The sequence below is a fragment of the Macaca nemestrina genome, chromosome 4 (genome assembly GCF_043159975.1).
Source record: "Macaca nemestrina isolate mMacNem1 chromosome 4, mMacNem.hap1, whole genome shotgun sequence".
Classification (NCBI taxonomy): Eukaryota; Metazoa; Chordata; class Mammalia; order Primates; family Cercopithecidae; genus Macaca; species Macaca nemestrina.
Genome location: NC_092128.1, coordinates 94,484,691 through 94,503,470, shown reverse-complemented (window position 1 = coordinate 94,503,470; position 18,780 = coordinate 94,484,691). Strand labels below are relative to the sequence as shown.

The window sequence follows — 18,780 nt, the reverse complement described above, 5'->3', positions numbered from 1 at the left end:
TTATATTGAAATTAAAACTGCTATCTTTCTAAACTCATTTGTTCTAGTAGCTTTTATGTACATTCTCAAAGATTTTCTACATAATTAAGCATGTCATCTGCAAATAAAGACAGCTTTATTTCTTCATTTTCAAACTCTATGACTTTTATTTCTTTTTGTGACCTTATTACACTGGGTAGAACAGAAATCAGCAAACTTTATGGCCTCTACACCAAACTGATTCCACTACGTGTTTCTGTACAGCTGCAAGCCAAGGGTGGTTTTCACATTTTTAAATGTTTCATAGCAAATTGAAGCAATACTATTTCATGCACATGCAAACTACATGAAATTCAAATTTCAATATCCATAAATAAAGTACTACTGGAAGAGAACCACACTGATTTGTTTACATACTGTCTATGGCTGCTTTTATGCTGCAGCAGCAGAACTCAGTACTTGCAGCAGAGACCATCCGGCCTTTATAAAAAATGTTTGCGGGCTCACGGGCTGATAAGAATAGTCTTCCTTCTCTTAATACTTAATCCCTCTTAACTCTTGTTTTTTTAACAAGGAGATTATTTTTGTTTATGTGATCAACAAAGATAAGGTTTTGTCACACTCAAAGCTTTGGAAAAAGAGGCACTCTCTATGTAAAACAGCAGTACAAAATGAAACAAGCTTTTTATTTTTTGTCTTCCAACGTTTATCTTAGGTTCAAGGGGTACATGTGCAGGTTTGTCACATGGGTAAACAGTGTGTCATGGGGGTCTGGTGTACAGATAATTTTGTCACCCAGGTAATCAGCCTAACAGGTAGTTTTTCAATCCTTACCTTTCTCCCAACCTCAACCCTCAAGTAGACCCCAACGTCCCTTCTTTGTGTCCCTGTGTACTCAGTTTTTAGCTCCCACTTATAAGTGAGAACATGCAGTATTTGGCTTTCTGATCCAGAGTAAATTCACTTAGGATAATGGCCTCCAGCTCCATCCAACTTCTTAATTCTTAGACCATGGATGAGAAACAGCTATTTGGTTTACAGTAGAAGCAGGAATATACCCAAGACTCATTTAATATTTATTTTCCACATATGCATGAACTGCTTTCAGATTAATGTAGAACAAAATCATCTTCACTGTTAATCTTGACTTCAACAAAACTAAGACAATAGCATGATACCTAAAATATGTATCAAGCCAATTTGTAGAAAGTACACAATAGGTAATAGGAACCATATCAATAGTTTTTGATAAAACTTAAAGTTCTACTAAAAGTCTGCTGCTTTTTAAGGAGAATCACTATAAAAATCATCACATTATATACATATATACATATATATATATGATCTATTTCAACAAAAAGTAACATACCCATAATAAAAGGCAGCCATAAGCATATAAGTCTGAACTTGGAGAAGCAGGTTTTCCCATTTTCAACTCAGGTGATATCAAACTCAAGTCACCAACCATCATGTTCACTGAGGCTCGCTGACTCTGCAAAAACAATATTTTAAATATTTTAGATACAACACAATTGAGGTGACTTTCTGTGAAGTACTCTGCATTTAATCAATACAAAAAAAAATTCATTTTAAATATTTCATTCTCTTGCTTTCAAATATTTTTACCAATTTCTGCTATTATAAATTGCTCTTAAAATCAGTGTTAAAATAATAACTATGGGACTTTTTTTACATTCATTTTGTAGACTTGAACAGATTTAATACTAACAATCACTGATTCTGTGATTAAATATTTGATACTCTTTTTTAAAAATAAATTTCACAAGAGTAAGCAGCAGTACTATGTTCTAATTCTGAAAATTCTAAATAATTCATTTAAGAACTGAAATCCTACAAAGCACTTTCCTTCCTTACTGACCATTCTCTAAATATACCATTTCTAACATGTCAAAGATGATGTGACAATAGCATGAACCCTAGATTCAGGCAGATCTTGGTTACAATTCCCCACTCTCCCATTTATTTGCTGTGTGACCTAGGGCTTTAACCTCTTTTTTGTCCATTTTTAAAATTTATTTTTAATTTTTATGGGTACATAGTAGGTGTAAACCTCTTTGAGCCTAAATTAATTTGTAAAATGGAAATAATGTCTACCTTACAGAGATATAATGTCTAGCAGGTATCACTAAGTGTTAATTATCTTTTTTCTAGCTATGATTTTGATCTTTGCTTCTCAAAGTATGGTCCAAGGGCCAGAAGCTACAGCATTAACTGGTAGCTTGTTAGAAATGCAGATGATCCACTGCAGAAACGCTGAACACTAATTTGCATTTTAACATGAACCCCAGGTGAGTCATATGCACTATAAGGTCTGAAAAGCAATGATCTTGACCTCAGACTACTTTTCAAATTTATCTTCCTGATGATCACTTCAATCTAAAAATTGCATGGAAAATGTAGCAAAAGGTAAGTTTGATCAATATTTCAGAATAAGTATTTTTAACTGAAGATTAAAAACAATGTTTTGGGGAATAATAACGGGATGAATAAGTATTTAAAGAGAAGAGTAATTATTGTAGTCATATCTACAGTTATGCAAATGGTATGCTCAAAAGGTAAACTAACCAGAATCCCTAAAAGCTGAGATCTTTTAAAATTCATAATTTAGTTATATTTCTTAGGATATCTTAATTTTCAGTTAAACTAATGTAATAAAGTAAATATTTCAGAAAATCAATCTGTATAAATCCTGTACAATCTGTACAATCCAGCTTTTGATTACAGTTGCAGTTTCATTTTCTCATCTTTTTGAGCTACCATATGAAAACCATTAAGACTACATATACTCCAGTAGCATTACCTTATGACTTGCAGATGACCAAAGCATAAAAGCATTATAACATATACTAGTTAAAGGGAATTGCTCAGATAGTAACAGATATTGGCAAGGATGTAGAGAAAACAAAATCCCTATATATTACTGCTAAGAATTTAAAATGATGTAGCCATTTTGGAAAACAGTTTTGCTCCTCAAAAAGTAAAATATAACCCAGTTAATTCCACTCCCAAGAGAAATGAAAACATGTCCACACAAAAAAATTGTATGCTAATGCTCATAGCAGCATTATTCATATAACCAATAAGTGTAAACAACCCAAATGTCCAGCAACTGATGAATATATAAACAAAATGTGGTGCAGCCATACAATAAAATATAATTTGGCAACAAAAAAGAATGGCATTCTGATGCAGTCAACAATGTGGATGAACTGTGAAAACACTATGCTAAGTGAAGTTAGCATAAAAGTCCACGTACTGTATCATTCCATTTACATGAGATGTCCAAATGGGCAAATCCATAGAGACAGAAAGTGTATTAGTGGTTTTCAGGCTTGAGAAGAAGGGGGAAATTTGAGTGACTGCTAATCAGTATGGATTTTCTTTTTGGGAATAATAATGTTCTGGAATTCAATACTGATTATCACTGCACAACTTTGTGAATGTACCACAAACTATTACTGAATTGTATATTTTACATGAATTGTATCTCAATAAAGCTGCTATTTTTAGAAAAATAATTGCTGATTTGGCCACTCCACATTGTATACACACTTCAAAACCTCATGTTGTACATGATATACGCAATTTTTATTTCTCAGTTAAAAGAGTATTGTTCCCATTATAACAACAATAAAAAATCACAACATGCTCTTGTCTGATCTTTGCTATCTCTACAAACTGCCTATTCTGAGGTAATATGACACCAAATTAACAGCCATTAGAGTTGAATCTGGATTTAAACTAAAAAGTCCAAGGTTCCTAAAAAGTCCAAGGTTCCTAAAAATGTACATTATTAATCAAAAAATAGCAAAGTACGTATATGTAAATTGTATCTATAGACAGAGGGACACCAGTGGAGATAGGTTGGGAGATGGCCACCTAGTTTCCTTGCATGTTTCCTAGCAATTAAATGTTTCCTAATGATGATAAAATAATTAATGTTGTCAATGCCATTGAGTATGTAATGTCAGGTAGCTCCTAAGACTTATGGTTAAAATACACAATGAACAAACTTAGAAATTCTTGTTATTCTAGGACCTAGCCGAGAGCAAACAGTTGCTTATACTACATGACACAGTTTAACTGAAGGCAAAGATCCTATAATACAGTATTATATTATATATAAATGCTGAACTACTGCTTAATAATATTAAATAAAGTCTAGAACCTATCTGTAAAACCATGATATCTTACCACAGATTTGGTGAAGTCAAAATCTCCAACAATTCCTTGTTCACGGTTTATAGCAAATACATTGTTCTGATGAAGTGATCCATGAATTATATCAGCCTTATGCAATGTATACAGGCCCTGGGCAACACCTTTCATGACCTTTAAAGCTTCCTATAGATACGTACACACAAAACAAGTGAGGAAGTAGGCAAATCATTTTAATCTTGAAACTTTTCTCTAATTAAAAAACTGCTCTAGAAATGAGTAAAGTTTCCTCCAAATGAATCTTTAATAAGAATACAGCATAGAGAAAGAATTAAAGACCAGATGAAGCCTTGATTTTGTAATGGCGACACTGTGTGTGTGTGTGTGTGGGCACCAGGGACCAGTTTCATGAAAGACAATTTTTCCACAGATGCGGGGGGGTTGGTTTCAGGATCAAACGGTTTCACCTCAGATCACAGGAATTAGATTCTCATAAGGAGTGTGCAACCTAGATTCCTCACATGCACAGTTCACAATAGAGTTTATGCTCCTGTGAGAATCTAATGCCTCCACTGATCTCACAGGAAATTGAGCTCAGGCAGTAATGCTTGCTCACTGGCCACTCACTTCCTGCTGTGCCACCCTGTTCTTAATAGGCCACAGATTGGTACCAGTCTGCGACCTGGGGTTTGAGGACACCTGTTCTATTATCTCAAAGAAGACTTGGATTACAAATACCAACCATGTAATGTACCTATAAGAGACTGAAACAGTGTTACTCCATAAGAAGAATCAGGGCCTCCTTCACTGTTATTACTAATCCTAAATTTACAATGATAAAAATAAAAGCTGCCACTTAAGCACTTATAATACCAAGTGCTATATGAGGCAGTTCACATACAGCACAGCTTAGTAGTTATAAGCGTGGGCTTTGGAACCAATTTCGAGTCCCCTCTCTACCTCTGGCTAAGGGACCCTGTGCAAGTCACTTAATCCCTTTAACCCTTTTTCTCATCCATATAATAACTTCTATCACAGGTTTGATGTGACAATTAAATAGAATACCATGAGTCAAAATTTTACAAAGTATATAGCATGTAGTATGCCCTGAATAAATATTAGGTGTCATTTTCTCATTTAATACATCCATGGAAATAAATAGTGCTTTGTACTTACTTCTGAATTTAAAGGCATGCTGGCTTGAACAGTACTCAGGTTTGCCCTAGGGTAGTATGGGACCATCAGGTAAGCCATAGGATCGGACTAAGAAGCAAAACAGAGAATGTGACTCCAAGTTAAAACTTCAACGTATTTTAGCATACATTGATTCTATAGCATAATTTTTGTTTTATGTTAAGGGGAATGAACTGCTGCTCTAAAACCTGGAGTTTAAACTTATTTTAAATAAAATGGTTTCTGCAAGAGATAAGCATAAGAACTTTACCTTACATAAAAACAGGAATATCAATGGTAGTAACCCTGACTCTTCTTCAGCTTCTCTCCAAGCTCTGTGGTAGGTGGCTGCTCTCTCAATCACCTTGGCTTCTGTGTCAACATCCACAGAATAGCCCTTGTACCAAAAAAAGAGGCACTGGTAATTCCAAGATGAAAATCTCATTATAATTATACACCATTCCAATTTAAACATAATTCATTAAGTTAAATAAAATCTAATTTTATTTTTTAATTTTATAAGTACTTTTCTATCTTCTTTGAATGCTATAATTTGGAAAAGGAAAATGTAATTCTACCTGTAGCCTGCTACACATTCTAGAATGTGTAGCAACTAAGGCCAAATTAATTATCTTATTATCATGATTAACAGTTTCCCAGACCAATGAAAAGAAATTCAGGAGCAGAAGATTGTACTGACAACACAGCTGATATTTCAAGGAGAAATGTAAGAAAATGAAGAATTTTAAAAAGATATTGGATGAATATAATAAGTTCACCCAAAAAAAGGAAAGCATATCCTATTAAGGACATATTCTATTTAGGGAAATGAGGGAAACTTTATTGATTTTTTTTCATGTGAGATAAAGCTTTATTTAATGACCTTTTTAAATAATTTTTTTAATTATTACTATACTTTAAGTTCTAGGGTACCTGTGCACAACGTGCAAGTTTGTTACATAGTTATAAATATGCCATGTTGGTGTGCTGCACCCATTAACTCGTCATTTACATTAGGTATTTCTCCTAATGCTATCTCTCCCCCGCCCCCCATCCCAGACAGGCCCCCATGTATGATGTTCCCCGCCCTGCGTCCAGGTGTTCTCATTGTTCAATTGACGGAAACTTTAAAAGTAAAAATTAGCTCTGGCAACCAAACTACAAGCACAATTATCATGCCAGTCAACTTATATACTTTAGAAAACTAACAGTGAGGTTTTTTCTTTCTTGAAATGTAACAAGCACCACTATCCTTTATTGCTGCTGAATCTCCCACAAGTAAGAACAATTTAGGCTTACCTTTAACAGAATTATCTGCCCATTAACCTCAGAACATACCAAAGGACGCTTGCTGCTAAGTTCCTTCATGGGCTCAGCATCAAGAAGATCTCGTTCCAAGCTCATTGTAAGGAGGCCACCAGAGTTCTAGGCACAAGATTTTATGACAGTTGAAGAATCCAAACAATCCCAGCACTTAAAAATCATAAACATAATTAGTTACATGCTATTAAATGACTTGGACATATCAACTGTACTGGAAAAACCAATAAAATTAAAATCTTTAAAATTTTGAATTTTCTCTAGTTCCTGGTTCTTAAACTCCTCCCACCCAAAGTGTAATCACCATACATTTAACTGCTGCTATAATTTTAGAACAGATTCAGGAAATGAATAGAATTATTAACCAGATATGCATCCTAGGATCCCTAATGTTTACTTGAAAAACCACTTATGTTTCCTAAAAATACTAAAGTAACAACTGATTAGGAGCAGGGTGAGGAATGAAGGACTATATATTGGGTTAGTGTACACCGCTCAGGTGATGGGTGCACTAAACTCTCAGAAATCACCACTAAAGAACTTATCCATGTAATCACAAAACACCTGTATCCCAAAAACTCTTGAAATAAACATTTTTTAAAAAACAAAAAATAAATAAGGTAAAATAATGACAAAATTGTAGTTGTCAACTGGGAAAGATTAGTCCAAAAATTATGACTACCATGAAGTAATTCTAACACCTCTGCCCCTGTTTGGAGTCCTCAAAAGTGAAAATGGCTTTCAATAACTAATTTTACTAGATATTTCTGCTACTTTTTAAAAGGAATAATTTTTCACACTAAAATATGATCATCAACATTTTAAAGCTAAGTTTTACTGTGGTGCAGTTTCAGTAAGGGGCACTGTAGAATTGTTTTCGGGGTTTTTTCTTAAGTTTTGCCAGTACATTTACGTATTCTACAAATATAATCAACCTACAAAAAATTCCTAAGTATACATTACAGTTAAACATCAGAAAGCCACTAAAGGCTTCCATAAACCATGAGTCAAACCTTTTATAATCTTCTATAATAAAGTAGATCAGCATATTTTTAAATATTAATTTTCAAGTCCTATGTGGCAGTACATACTCATTTGCCCACACTGCGTAAGATAATCGCTAAGTTAGAGGCAAATAGTTGCAAAGAAAACTGCACATCATTTTAAAGTCTAGTCTGGAAAGAGTTTAGAGTAATTATTTAAGTTAGGGAACTTTAATCTTAAATATTTTTTAGAATAAACTCACATGTCTACACAAATATCCCTCTCTGCTCCATATTTAAGCCATTATAATGGACTTAATGACAATCTTAATGAATAAATACCTCATCTAGGCCCTCACCGTAGAAGGCAATATACATGGTAGGACTAACAGATTCTGTCCTGAGAGCCAGTGTTTACTAATCCTGCTCCATATGACCCCTATCTAATATGCTGATCTCCAGCTTTTGAATCCTGCCTGCGTAGAAAACCATACCCACCTCAACATCTCCACTTTAGCCAACCTCTCAGGAATTTTTTCCCAGAATGCTTTAACTTAAAAAACACATTGTGCTCAAATCCCTCATGGCTAGCAATATCTTGTTTTTATCCTAACTCTTGAAGTAGCAGTTAAAATTTTATTTTGTCATTTCAAACAATAAACACCTATAATTCAAATAAGTACACCTATAATTCAAATGAAATGTACTGAATGAGGATAAGGAAAATAGAAAAATACATAATGCAATTTAACATAAAAATAAAAATATATACCATGCAAACATTAAAGGGTCATAAGAAAAAGTTCTAATACCCATAAAATATTCATCAGGAATATTTTTATTAAAAAGATACTATAAGTTTAACACTGACACAAATTTAATATTATCACTTTTCAACACTCTCTGCATAGTAGTAATTCTCAAGGGAAACAAAGTTTACCATGTATTTGAGTAACCCTATTTCAGGATGAAGCAGAGGCAGCTCAGGGAACCATTTCTGTGCCAAACTAGTCAGCATCTCCTAAAGTTTTTTAAAAAAAAAGTTTTTAACTGTAGATCAATATATATTCAATTTTGACATGTTGCTCTTCAGGAAAATATATCAGCATCTACATTATAACATACCAAGTAAGACACATAATCACTGTTTCTGCCTTCTACTTCAAGAAATAACAAGTGAAAACCAAGACTCACCTTGCGTCTGCTAAAGCAAATTAAATATGACCTGAGAAGGACTCTGTGCTTCTATATTTGAGTCCTTGTGGATGAACTGCAACCTAGCTTAATAGGCAGACAAGATTGAAAATCTAACTTAGCAGTATGCACCTATAACAATAGCTGAGTCTTTGCCAGTCCCAGCAGCCATACTTCAACCACCTATCGACTGCTAAGTGTTCAAGCTGCGTTCAAATAAGGCAAACGCCAACCTGTAACCAATACAGTTGTTCTTGTACGTTGCTGCCGATTTCTGTAAGTCACTTCCCTTTTTCTGTCTATAAATTTGTTCTAACCACAAAGCATCCCCAGAGTCTCTCTGAATCTGCTGTGATTTGGCTGTCCAATTTGCAAATTGTTCATTGCTCCTTTAAATTTAAGTTGGCTGAAGTATTTTTTTAACCCATCTAAACTACCATCTTACTAACTGAAGAAAAATTTAATTACCAATTTTAAGCTTTGGATACATACATAAGCACAAATCTTGCAAGGTCAAAGTCCTCACCCACTTCCAAAGTAAAATGAAAATGTCTGATAATATATCAATTTGAGGCATAAAACTGTCATTATTTCTCAAAATATTAAGAACACAGTGACATTTTAAAATAACAGCTGTTTTGTTAAGAGAAAAATTTTAAAGCCTGAGAGAAAAAATACATAGCTCTACATAAGTAACTTTGAAATAAATGTGAAAATAGAGTATCCTCACAAAAGAAAAGCCACTTATCACATATTTATTAAGCAAAACTTCTAAACATTTGTCAAATCACTGGAAGATAGCTATTTTAACCCAAGGTCAATAAGGTATTTACATATACTCAGATGAATTAGCTAAATAAAGCATGACACATAAAATACCTATTGTTTTCATAGTTTTAATATTTTTACTTTTTTTTTTTTTTTTTTTGAGACAGGGTCTTGCTCTGTTGCCCAGGCTAGAATGCAGCAGCATGATCATAGCTCAATGCAGTCTCAACCTCCTGGGCTCAAGCAATCCTCCTGCCTTAGCCTCCAAAGTAGCTGGGCCTACAGGTAAATGACACCATGTACCTAATTGTTGTATTTTTTGTAGAGATGGGGTCTCACCATGTGCCCAGGCTGGTCTCAAACTCCTGGGCTCAAGTGATCCACCCACCTTGGCCTCCCAAAGTGCTGGGACTACAGGTGTCAGCCACCATGCCCAGTCAGTATTTTTCTTTCAAAGTGCTGTTTCTTAACTAACTTCTTCCTGGTAACATCTCCCAGATATAAAATACAATATTCTTCCATTTTAAAGAAAAAATACAATGATTTATTTCCCCAAGCTCACAAAAATCAGTGGTAAAATAGAGACTTAAAAGATGTAACTTCTCCTGCCCCCAAAACCAGGTAGTCTTATTTTGTTACATTCAACTAAATTATGCTGCTCATTAATGTTTACATTGCAACATTATGGGAAAATGATGTTGATATAAATTTTGTGTAAGGAAAAGGTCTTTAGGTTTTATGTTAAACAGAAAAAAGGCAATATGCAAAAGTGTGTCTGTGCTATAATCTCAATTCTAAAAACAAGCAAAAAAAGACTAAGAGAAAGTCAAAAGTTAACAATGATTACTACTGTTAGCACTGAGCGGAAATATTACAAGTGATGTTTTTCCTTCATTACAATTTTCAGTTATTTCCACACTGGTACAATGGTCAGAATATTTGGTCATGTGAAATTTATTTCTAAACTTACAAAAATCTTACTAGATCTATATATATATAAACTTTCTACATAATACCTCTAGCCCTGTGATTACAGTCCACCTCATAAAACAGATATTTAAATTCAATTTCTAGAGTAAAATCTAATGTAATACTTCAAAGAATCAAATACTTACATATTCCTCCCTCTCATGATAAATTTCCTGAAAAACATTATTGCGCAGCTGAGTTATTTCTTCTTTTATTTGCTCAATTTGAGAGCCATCAGGGTCATCTGACTTGAATCAGAAAGAAAAAGTGTTTTTTATTAACACAGAGAAAACAAGTCTTCCTTTAAGAATTCAAGTTCTGTAGTAAATTACTCTGTGTGGTTTCTATGTATCCTTCCGTACCTAGCACATAAAAGACTCTCCTAATATTTGCTGAATTAACTTAGGTCAATTCATTCTAACAGTGACTTTTCTGAAACCTAGAAAGAGGAGTTATAAAAAGTAAAGACATAAAATCAATTACATAGATTTTTCTTGTCTCTTCTGCTATAGATTTTCTGTAGGATAAAAATGGCCAACTGCCATTCAAACAAAAGAAATATTAATAATAGCAACCAGAATACACCTGAATTCCCTAGAATTGTCTTCTAAATGAGATTTGGTTCAAAACAAAAGGATGAGTTAATGTGTGAACTGTCTCCAGTGATAATACATAAGCCACTTTAAAAAGTATGTAAGCTTTTGTGAAAGGAAAATAAATCTTGGGAACTTTAAATCACTAAGCCAAAGGAAAAAGTCAAGCTGGGAACTGTGTCAGGCAAACCTGCTTCCCATTTTATTCCTAAATAAGATAGCTACAAATATAAAAACCCTGCATACCTTCCTCACAACTCAGTAGGAAATCCCTTATGGACCCCAGGATCTTTACCCTAAAACAGTTCTGCTGAATTTTACTCTGACAATGTAAATTGATAGCTTATTTTCTTAGGTGCAGGAAAAAGGACAGAACTCTAAGTCATCATCCTTTTGCTCACCTGAGATAAATGCATAACTGATTCCTTCCTCTGATGTAAAAATGCAGATTCACTGAGCTAGCGACTATTCCTCTACCCTTCTCTCAAATTTAAATTGTGTATTTGCTGAAAGGTGATCAAAGACTAAAGAATTCAAACCATCTGTCTCTTATCTACCCATATCTTTTTAAAATTTCTTCCTCTTTCCCCAGTATCCATCCTTTCTCCTTTAAATACTGAAGCCCTCACAACCATCTCTCAGAAAAGCATAGACCTGCCTCCCAGGCATGCATCCTTAACCTTGGCAAAATAAACTTTCTAAATTGATTGATAGCTGTCTCAGACACTTTTGGTTTACACTTTAAAAGTCAGATTTCAAGGATCCGGATACTAAGATGGCCAAACAGGAACAGCTCTGGTCTGCAGCTCCCAATCAGATCTACGGAGAAGGCAGGTGATTTCTGCATTTTGAACTGAGGTACCCAGCTCATGTCATTGGGACTAGTTAGACAGTGGCTGCAGCCCACAGAGGGTAAGCGAAAGCAGGGTGGGGCGTCACCTCACCCAGGAAGCACAAGGGGTTGGGGAACTCCCTCTCCTAGCCAAGGGAAGCCGTGAGGGACTGTGCCATGAGGAACGGTTCATTCTGGCCCAGATACTACTCTTTTCCAATAGTCTTCACAACCCACAGACCAGGAGATTCCCTCAGGTGCATACACCACCAGGGCCTTCGGTTTCAAGCACAAAACTGGGCAGACATTTGGGCAGACACTGAGCTAGCTGCAGGAATTTTTTTTCATACCCCACTGGTGCCTGGAACACCAGCGAGACAGAACCGTTCACTCCCCTGAAAAGGAGGCTGAAGCCAGGGAACCAAGTGGCCCTGCTCAGCAGATCCCACGTGGAGCCCAGCAAGCTAAGATCCACTAGCTTGAAATTCTCACTGCCAGAACGGCAGTCAGAAGTCAACCTGGTTGGGGGAGGGGCATCTGCCATTACTGAGGCTTGAGTAGGCAGTTTTCCCCTCACAGTGTAAACAAAGCCACCAGGAAGTTTGGACTCAGTAGAGTCCACCGCAGCCCGGCAAAGTCTCTGTAGCCAGACCGCGTCTCTAGATTCCTCCTCTCTGGGCAGGGCATCTCTGAAAGAAAGACGGAAGCCCCAGTCAGGGGCTTATGGATAAAACTCCCATCTTCCTGGGACAGAGCACCTGGGGGAAGAAGCGGCTGTAGGTTCAGCTTCGGCAGACGTAAATTTTCCTGCCTGCCAGACCTCGAGCTCTGCTAAGGGACAGACTGCCTCCTCAAGTGAGTCCCTGACCCCCATGCCTCCTGAGAGGAAGATACCTCTCAGCAGGCAGACACCTCATACAGGAGAGCTCTGGCTAGCATCTGGCAGGTGCTCCTCTGGCATGAAGCTTCCAGAGGAAAGAACAGGCAGTAATCTTTGCTGTTCTGCAGCCTCCACTGGTGATACCCAGGCAAACAGGGTCTGGAGTGAACTTCCAGCAAACTCCAGCAAACCTGCAGCAGAGGGGCCTGAGTCTTAGAAGGAAAACTAACAGAATTGCATCGACATAAACAAAAAGGATGTCCACACAAAAAAAACACATCCAAAGGTCACCAACATCAAAGACCAAAGGTCAATAAATCCAACAAGGTAGATAATCCAAGAAGATGAGGAAAAACCAGCACAAAAAGGGTGAAAATTCCAAAAACCAGAACCTCTTTTTTCCTCCAAAGGATCACAACTCCTCACCAGCAAGAGAACAAAACTGGATGGAGAATGAGTTTGATGAATTGACAGAAGTAGGCCTCAGAACGTGGGTAATAACAAACTCTTCTGAGCTAAAGGAGCATGTTCTAACCCAATGCAAGGAAGCTAAGAACCTTGAAAAAAGGTTAGATGAATTGCTAAATAGAATAACTAGTTTAGAGAAGAACATAAATGACCTCAAGGAGCTGAAAAACACAGCATGAGAACTTCATGAAGCCTACAGAAGTATCAATAGCCAAATCAATCAATCAGAAGAAAGGATATCAGAAACTGAAGATCAACTTAATGAAATAAAGCATGAAGACAAGATTAAAGAAAAAAAAATGAAAAGGAACAAAGCCTCGAACAAATATGCGACTATGTGAAAAGACCAAACCTACGTTTGATTGGTGTACCTGAAAGTGACAGGGAGAATGGAACCAAGTTGGAAAATACACTTAAGGATATTATCCAGGAGAACTTCCCCTACCTAGCAGGACAGGCCAATATTAAAATTCAGGAAATACAGGGAACACCAAAAAGCTACTCCTCAAGAACAGCAACCCCAACACACATAATTGTCAGATTCACCAAGGTTGAAATGAAGGAAAAAATATTAAGGGGAGCCAGAGAGAAAGGTCGGGTTATCCACAAAGGGAAGCCCATCAGACTAACAGCAGTTTCTCTGCAGAAACCCTAAAAAGCCAGAAGTATGTGGGAGCCAATATTCAACATTCTTAAAGAAAATAATTTTCAACCCAGAATTTCATATCCAGCCAAAGTAAGCTTCACAAGCAAAGGAGAAATAAAATCCTTTACAGACAAGCAAATGCTGAGAGATTTTGTCACAATCAGACCTGCCTTACAAGAGCTCCTGAAGGAAGCACTAAATATGGAAAGGAACAACTGGTTCCAGCCAATGCAAAAACATACCAAATTGTAAAGACCATCACCACCATGAAGAAACTGCATCAATTAATGGGCAAAATAACCAGTTAGTATCATAATGACAGGATCAAATTCACAAATAACAATATTGACCTGAAACGTACACAGATGAAATGCCCCAATTAAAACACAGGGAGTGGCAAATTGGATAAAGAGTCAAGATCCATCGGTGTGCTATATTAAGGAGACCCATCTCACATGCAAAGACACACATAGGCTCAAAATACAGGGATGGAGGAATATTTACCAAGCAAATCGAAAGCAAAAAAAAGCAGGCATTGCAATCCTAGTATCTGATAAAACAGACTTTAAACCAATAAATATCATAAATAAATAAATAAAGGCATCACATAATGGTAAAGGGATCAGTGCAACAAGAAGAGTTAACTATCCTAAATATATATGCACCCAATACAGGAGCACCAAGATTCATAAAGCAAGTTCTTATAGACCTACAAAGAGACTAAGATTCCCACACAATAATAATGGGAGACTTTAATACCCCACTGTCAATATTAGACATACCAATGAGATGGAAAATTAACAAGGATATTCAGGACTTGAACTCAGCTCTGGACCAAGTGGACCTAGTAGACACCTACAGAACTCTCCACCCCAAATCAACAGAATATACATTCTTTTCAGTACCACATCGCACTTATTCTAAAATTGACCACATAATTGGAAGTAAAACACTCCTCGGCAAATGCAAAAGAACAGAAATCATAACCAACAGTCTCTCAGACCACAGTGCAATTAAAGCAGAACTCAAGATTGAGAAACTCACTCAAAACCACACAATTACATGGAAACTGAACAACCTGCTCCTGAATAACTACTGGGTACCTAACAAAATGAAGGCAGAAATAAAAAAAATTCTTTGAAACCAATAAGAACAAAGATACAATGTACCAGAATCTCTGGGACACAGTTAAAGCAGTCTTTAGAGGGAAATTTATAGCACTAAATGCCCACGGGAGAAAGCGGGAAAGATCTAAAATCAACACCCTAACATCACAATTACAAGAGCTACAGAAGCTACAGCAAACAAATTCAAAAGCTAGCAGAAGACAAGAAATAACTAAGATCAGGGCAGAACTGCAGGAGATAAGAGACATGAAAAACCCTTCAAAAAAATCAATGAATCCCGGAGCTGGTTTTTTGAAAAGATCAACAAAACTGATAGACCACTAGCCAGACTAATAAAGAAGAAAAGAAGGAAGAATCAAATAGACACAATAAAAAATGATAAAGGGGATATCACCATTGATCCCACAGAAATCCAAGCTACCATCAGAGAATACAATAAACACCTCTATGCAAATAAACTAGAAAATCTAGAAGAAATGGAAAAATTCCTGGACACATACACCCTCCCAAGACTAAACCAGGAAGAATTCGAATCCCCAAATAGACCAATAATGTGTTCTGAAATTGAGGCAGTAATTAATAGCCTACCAACCAAAAAAACCCCAGGACCAGACGGATACGCAGCCAAATTCTACCAGAGGTACAAAGAGGAGCTAGTACCATTCCTTCTGAAACTATTCCAAACAACAGAAAAAGAGAGACTCCTCCCTAACTCATTTTATGAGGCCAGCATCATCCTGGTACCAAAACCTGGCAAAGACACAACAAAAAAAGGAAATTTCAGGCCAATATCCCTGATGAACATTGATGCAAAAATCCTCAATAAAATACTGGCAAACTGAATTCAGCATCACATCAAAAAGCTTATGCACCGCAATCAAGTTGGCTTCATCCCTGGGATGCAAGACTGGTTCAACGTATGCAAATCAGTAAACATAACTCCTCACATAAACATAAACAATGACAAAAACCATGATTATCTCAATACATGCAGAAAAAGACTTCAATAAAATTCAACACCGCTTCATGCTAAAAATTCTCAATTAACTAGGTATTGATGGAATGCATCTCAAAATATTAAGAGCCATTTATGACAAACCCACAACCAATATCATACTAAATGGGAAAAGCTGGAAGTATCCCTTTGAAAACTGTCACCAAGACAAGGATGCCCACTCTCACCACTCCTATTTAACCTAGTATTGGAAGTTCTAGACAGGGCAATCAGGCAAGACAAAGAAATAAAAGGTATTCACATGGGAAGACAGGAAGTCAAATTGTCTCTGTTTGCAGATGACAGGATTGTATATTAAGAAAACCCCATCGTCTCAGCCCAAAAACGTCTTGAACTGATAAGCAACTTCAGTAAAGTCTCAGGTTACAAAATCAGTGTGCAAAAATCACAAGCATTCCTATACACCAATAATAGAGAGCCAAATCATGGGTGAACTCCCATTCGCAATTGCTACAAAGAAAATAAAATACCTAGGAATACAGCTAACAAGGGATGTAAAGGACCTCTTCAAGGAGAACTACAAACTACTGTTGAAGGAGGATACAAACAAGGAGGATACAAGAGAGAATACAAACAAATGGAAAAAAATTCCATGCTCATGGATAGGAAGAATCAGTATCATGAAAAGGGCCATACTGCCCAAAGTAATTTAGAGATTCAGTACTATCCCCATCAAGCCACCACTGACTTTCTGTACAGAATTTTTTTTAAAAACTACTTTAAATTTCATATGGAACTGGTGTGCCGTTTGCTAAGACTGTTAGAAAAGCACAGTACTGGGGCAGGAGTGTCCCGTTTTTTCAGATACTGTCTGTCACACCTTCCCTTGGCTAGCAAAGAGAAATCCCCTGACTCCTTGTGCTTCCTGGGTGAGGTGATGCCCACCCTGCTTTGGCTTGCCCTCCATGGGCTGCACTCACTATCCAACCAGTCCAATGAGATGAACCAGGTACCTCGAACCAGGGGGAGCCTACAGCAGCTCAGCAAGGCCTCTACCTCTGTAGACTGCACATCTGGGGACAGGGCATAGCTGAACAAAAGGCAGCAGAAATTTCTGCAGACTAAATGTCCCCATCTGACAGCTCTGAAGAGATCAGTGGTTCTCCCAGCATGGTGTTTGAGCTTGGAGAATGGACAGACTGCCTCCTCAAGTGGGTCCCTGACCCCATGTGGCCTAACTGAGAGACACATCCCAGTAGGGGCTGACTGACACCTCATACAGGCGGGTGCCCCTCTGGGAGAAAGCTTCCAGAGGAAGGATCAGGCAGCAGTATTTACTGTTCTGCAATATTTGGTGTTCTACAGCCTCTGCTGGCAACACCCAGGCAAACAGGGTCTGGAGTGGACCTCCAGCAAACTCCAACAGACCTGCAGCTGAGGAATCTGTTAGAAGGAAAACTAACAAACAGAAAGGAATAGCATTAACAGCAACAAAAAGGACATCCATGCCAAAACCCCATATGTAGGTCACCAACATCAAAGACCAAAGGTAGATAAAACCACAAAGATGGGGAGAAACAAGAGCAGAAAAGTGGAAAATTCTTTTTTTTTTTTTTTTTTTTGGAGATGGAGTCTCACCTCTGTCACCCAGGCTGCCATGGCACAATCTCAAATCACTGCTAGCTCCGCCTCCTCGGTTCACACCATTCTCCTACCTCAGCCTCTTGAGTAGCTGGGACTGCAGGCACCTGCCACCACGCCGGACTAATTTTTTGTATTTTTAGTAGAGATGGGGTTTCACCATGTTAGCTAGGATGGTCTCGATATCCTGACCTCGTGATCTGCCCATCTTGGCCTCCCAAAGTGCTGAGATTACAGGCGTGAGCCACCACGCCCAGCCAAAAGCTGAAAATTCTAAAAACCAGAGCTCTTCTCCTCCAAAGGATCGCAGCTCCTCACCAGCAACAGAACAAAGCTGAACAGAAAATGACTTTGACAAGCTGACAGAAATAGGCTTCAGAAGATTGGTAATAAAAAATTTCTCCGAGCTAAAGGAGGATGTTCGAACCCACCATAACGAAGCGAAAAAAGATTAGACAAATGGCTAAGTAGAATGAATAGTGAAGAGAAGACCTTAAATGACCTGATGGAGCTGAAAAGCATGGCACGAGAACCAACAAATATCAATAAGTGATGCATGCAGAAGCTTCAATAGCTGATTAGATCAAGTGGAAGAAAGGATATCAGTGATTGAAGATCAAATTAATAAAATAAAGTGAGAAGAAAAGTTTAGAGAAAAAAGAGTAAAAATAAACAAACAAAGCCTCCAAGAAATACGGGACTACGCAAAAAGACCAATTCTACAGTTTGATTGGTGTACCAGAAAGTGATGGGGAGAATGGAACCAAGTTGGAAAACACTCTTAAGGATATTATCCAGTAGAACTTCCCCAACCTAGCAAGGCAGGTCAACATTCAAATTCAGAAAATAAAGAGAACACCACAAACAAAGATACTCCTTGAGAAGAGCAACCACAAGACACATAATTGTCAGACTCTCCAAGGTTGAAATGAAGGAAAAAATGTCAGGTTACCCACAAAGGAAAGCCCATCAGACTAACAGTGGCTCTCTTGGCAGAAACTCCGCAAGTCAGAAGACAGTTGGGGCCAATATTCAACATTCTTAAAGAAAATAATTTTCAACCCAGAATTTCA

The 18,780-nt window shown here is 37.1% G+C and overlaps 1 protein-coding gene across 2 annotated transcripts in view; it reads right to left on the bottom strand.

Moving 5' to 3' along the window:
- LOC105475697 (serine/threonine kinase 31) overlaps positions 1-18,780 on the bottom strand; it is a 297,831-nt gene that overhangs the window by 189,827 nt on the left and 89,224 nt on the right. For both annotated transcript variants that reach the window (XM_011731173.3, XM_011731172.3), the window contains exons 16-22: positions 10,712-10,813; positions 8,575-8,655; positions 6,631-6,756; positions 5,603-5,728; positions 5,335-5,421; positions 4,195-4,344; positions 1,349-1,471 (exon numbers count right to left, since the gene is read on the bottom strand). In XM_011731173.3, the coding sequence (XP_011729475.3) occupies positions 1,349-1,471; positions 4,195-4,344; positions 5,335-5,421; positions 5,603-5,728; positions 6,631-6,756; positions 8,575-8,655; positions 10,712-10,813 (795 nt within the window). The remainder of the gene's footprint in view (positions 1-1,348; positions 1,472-4,194; positions 4,345-5,334; positions 5,422-5,602; positions 5,729-6,630; positions 6,757-8,574; positions 8,656-10,711; positions 10,814-18,780) is intronic.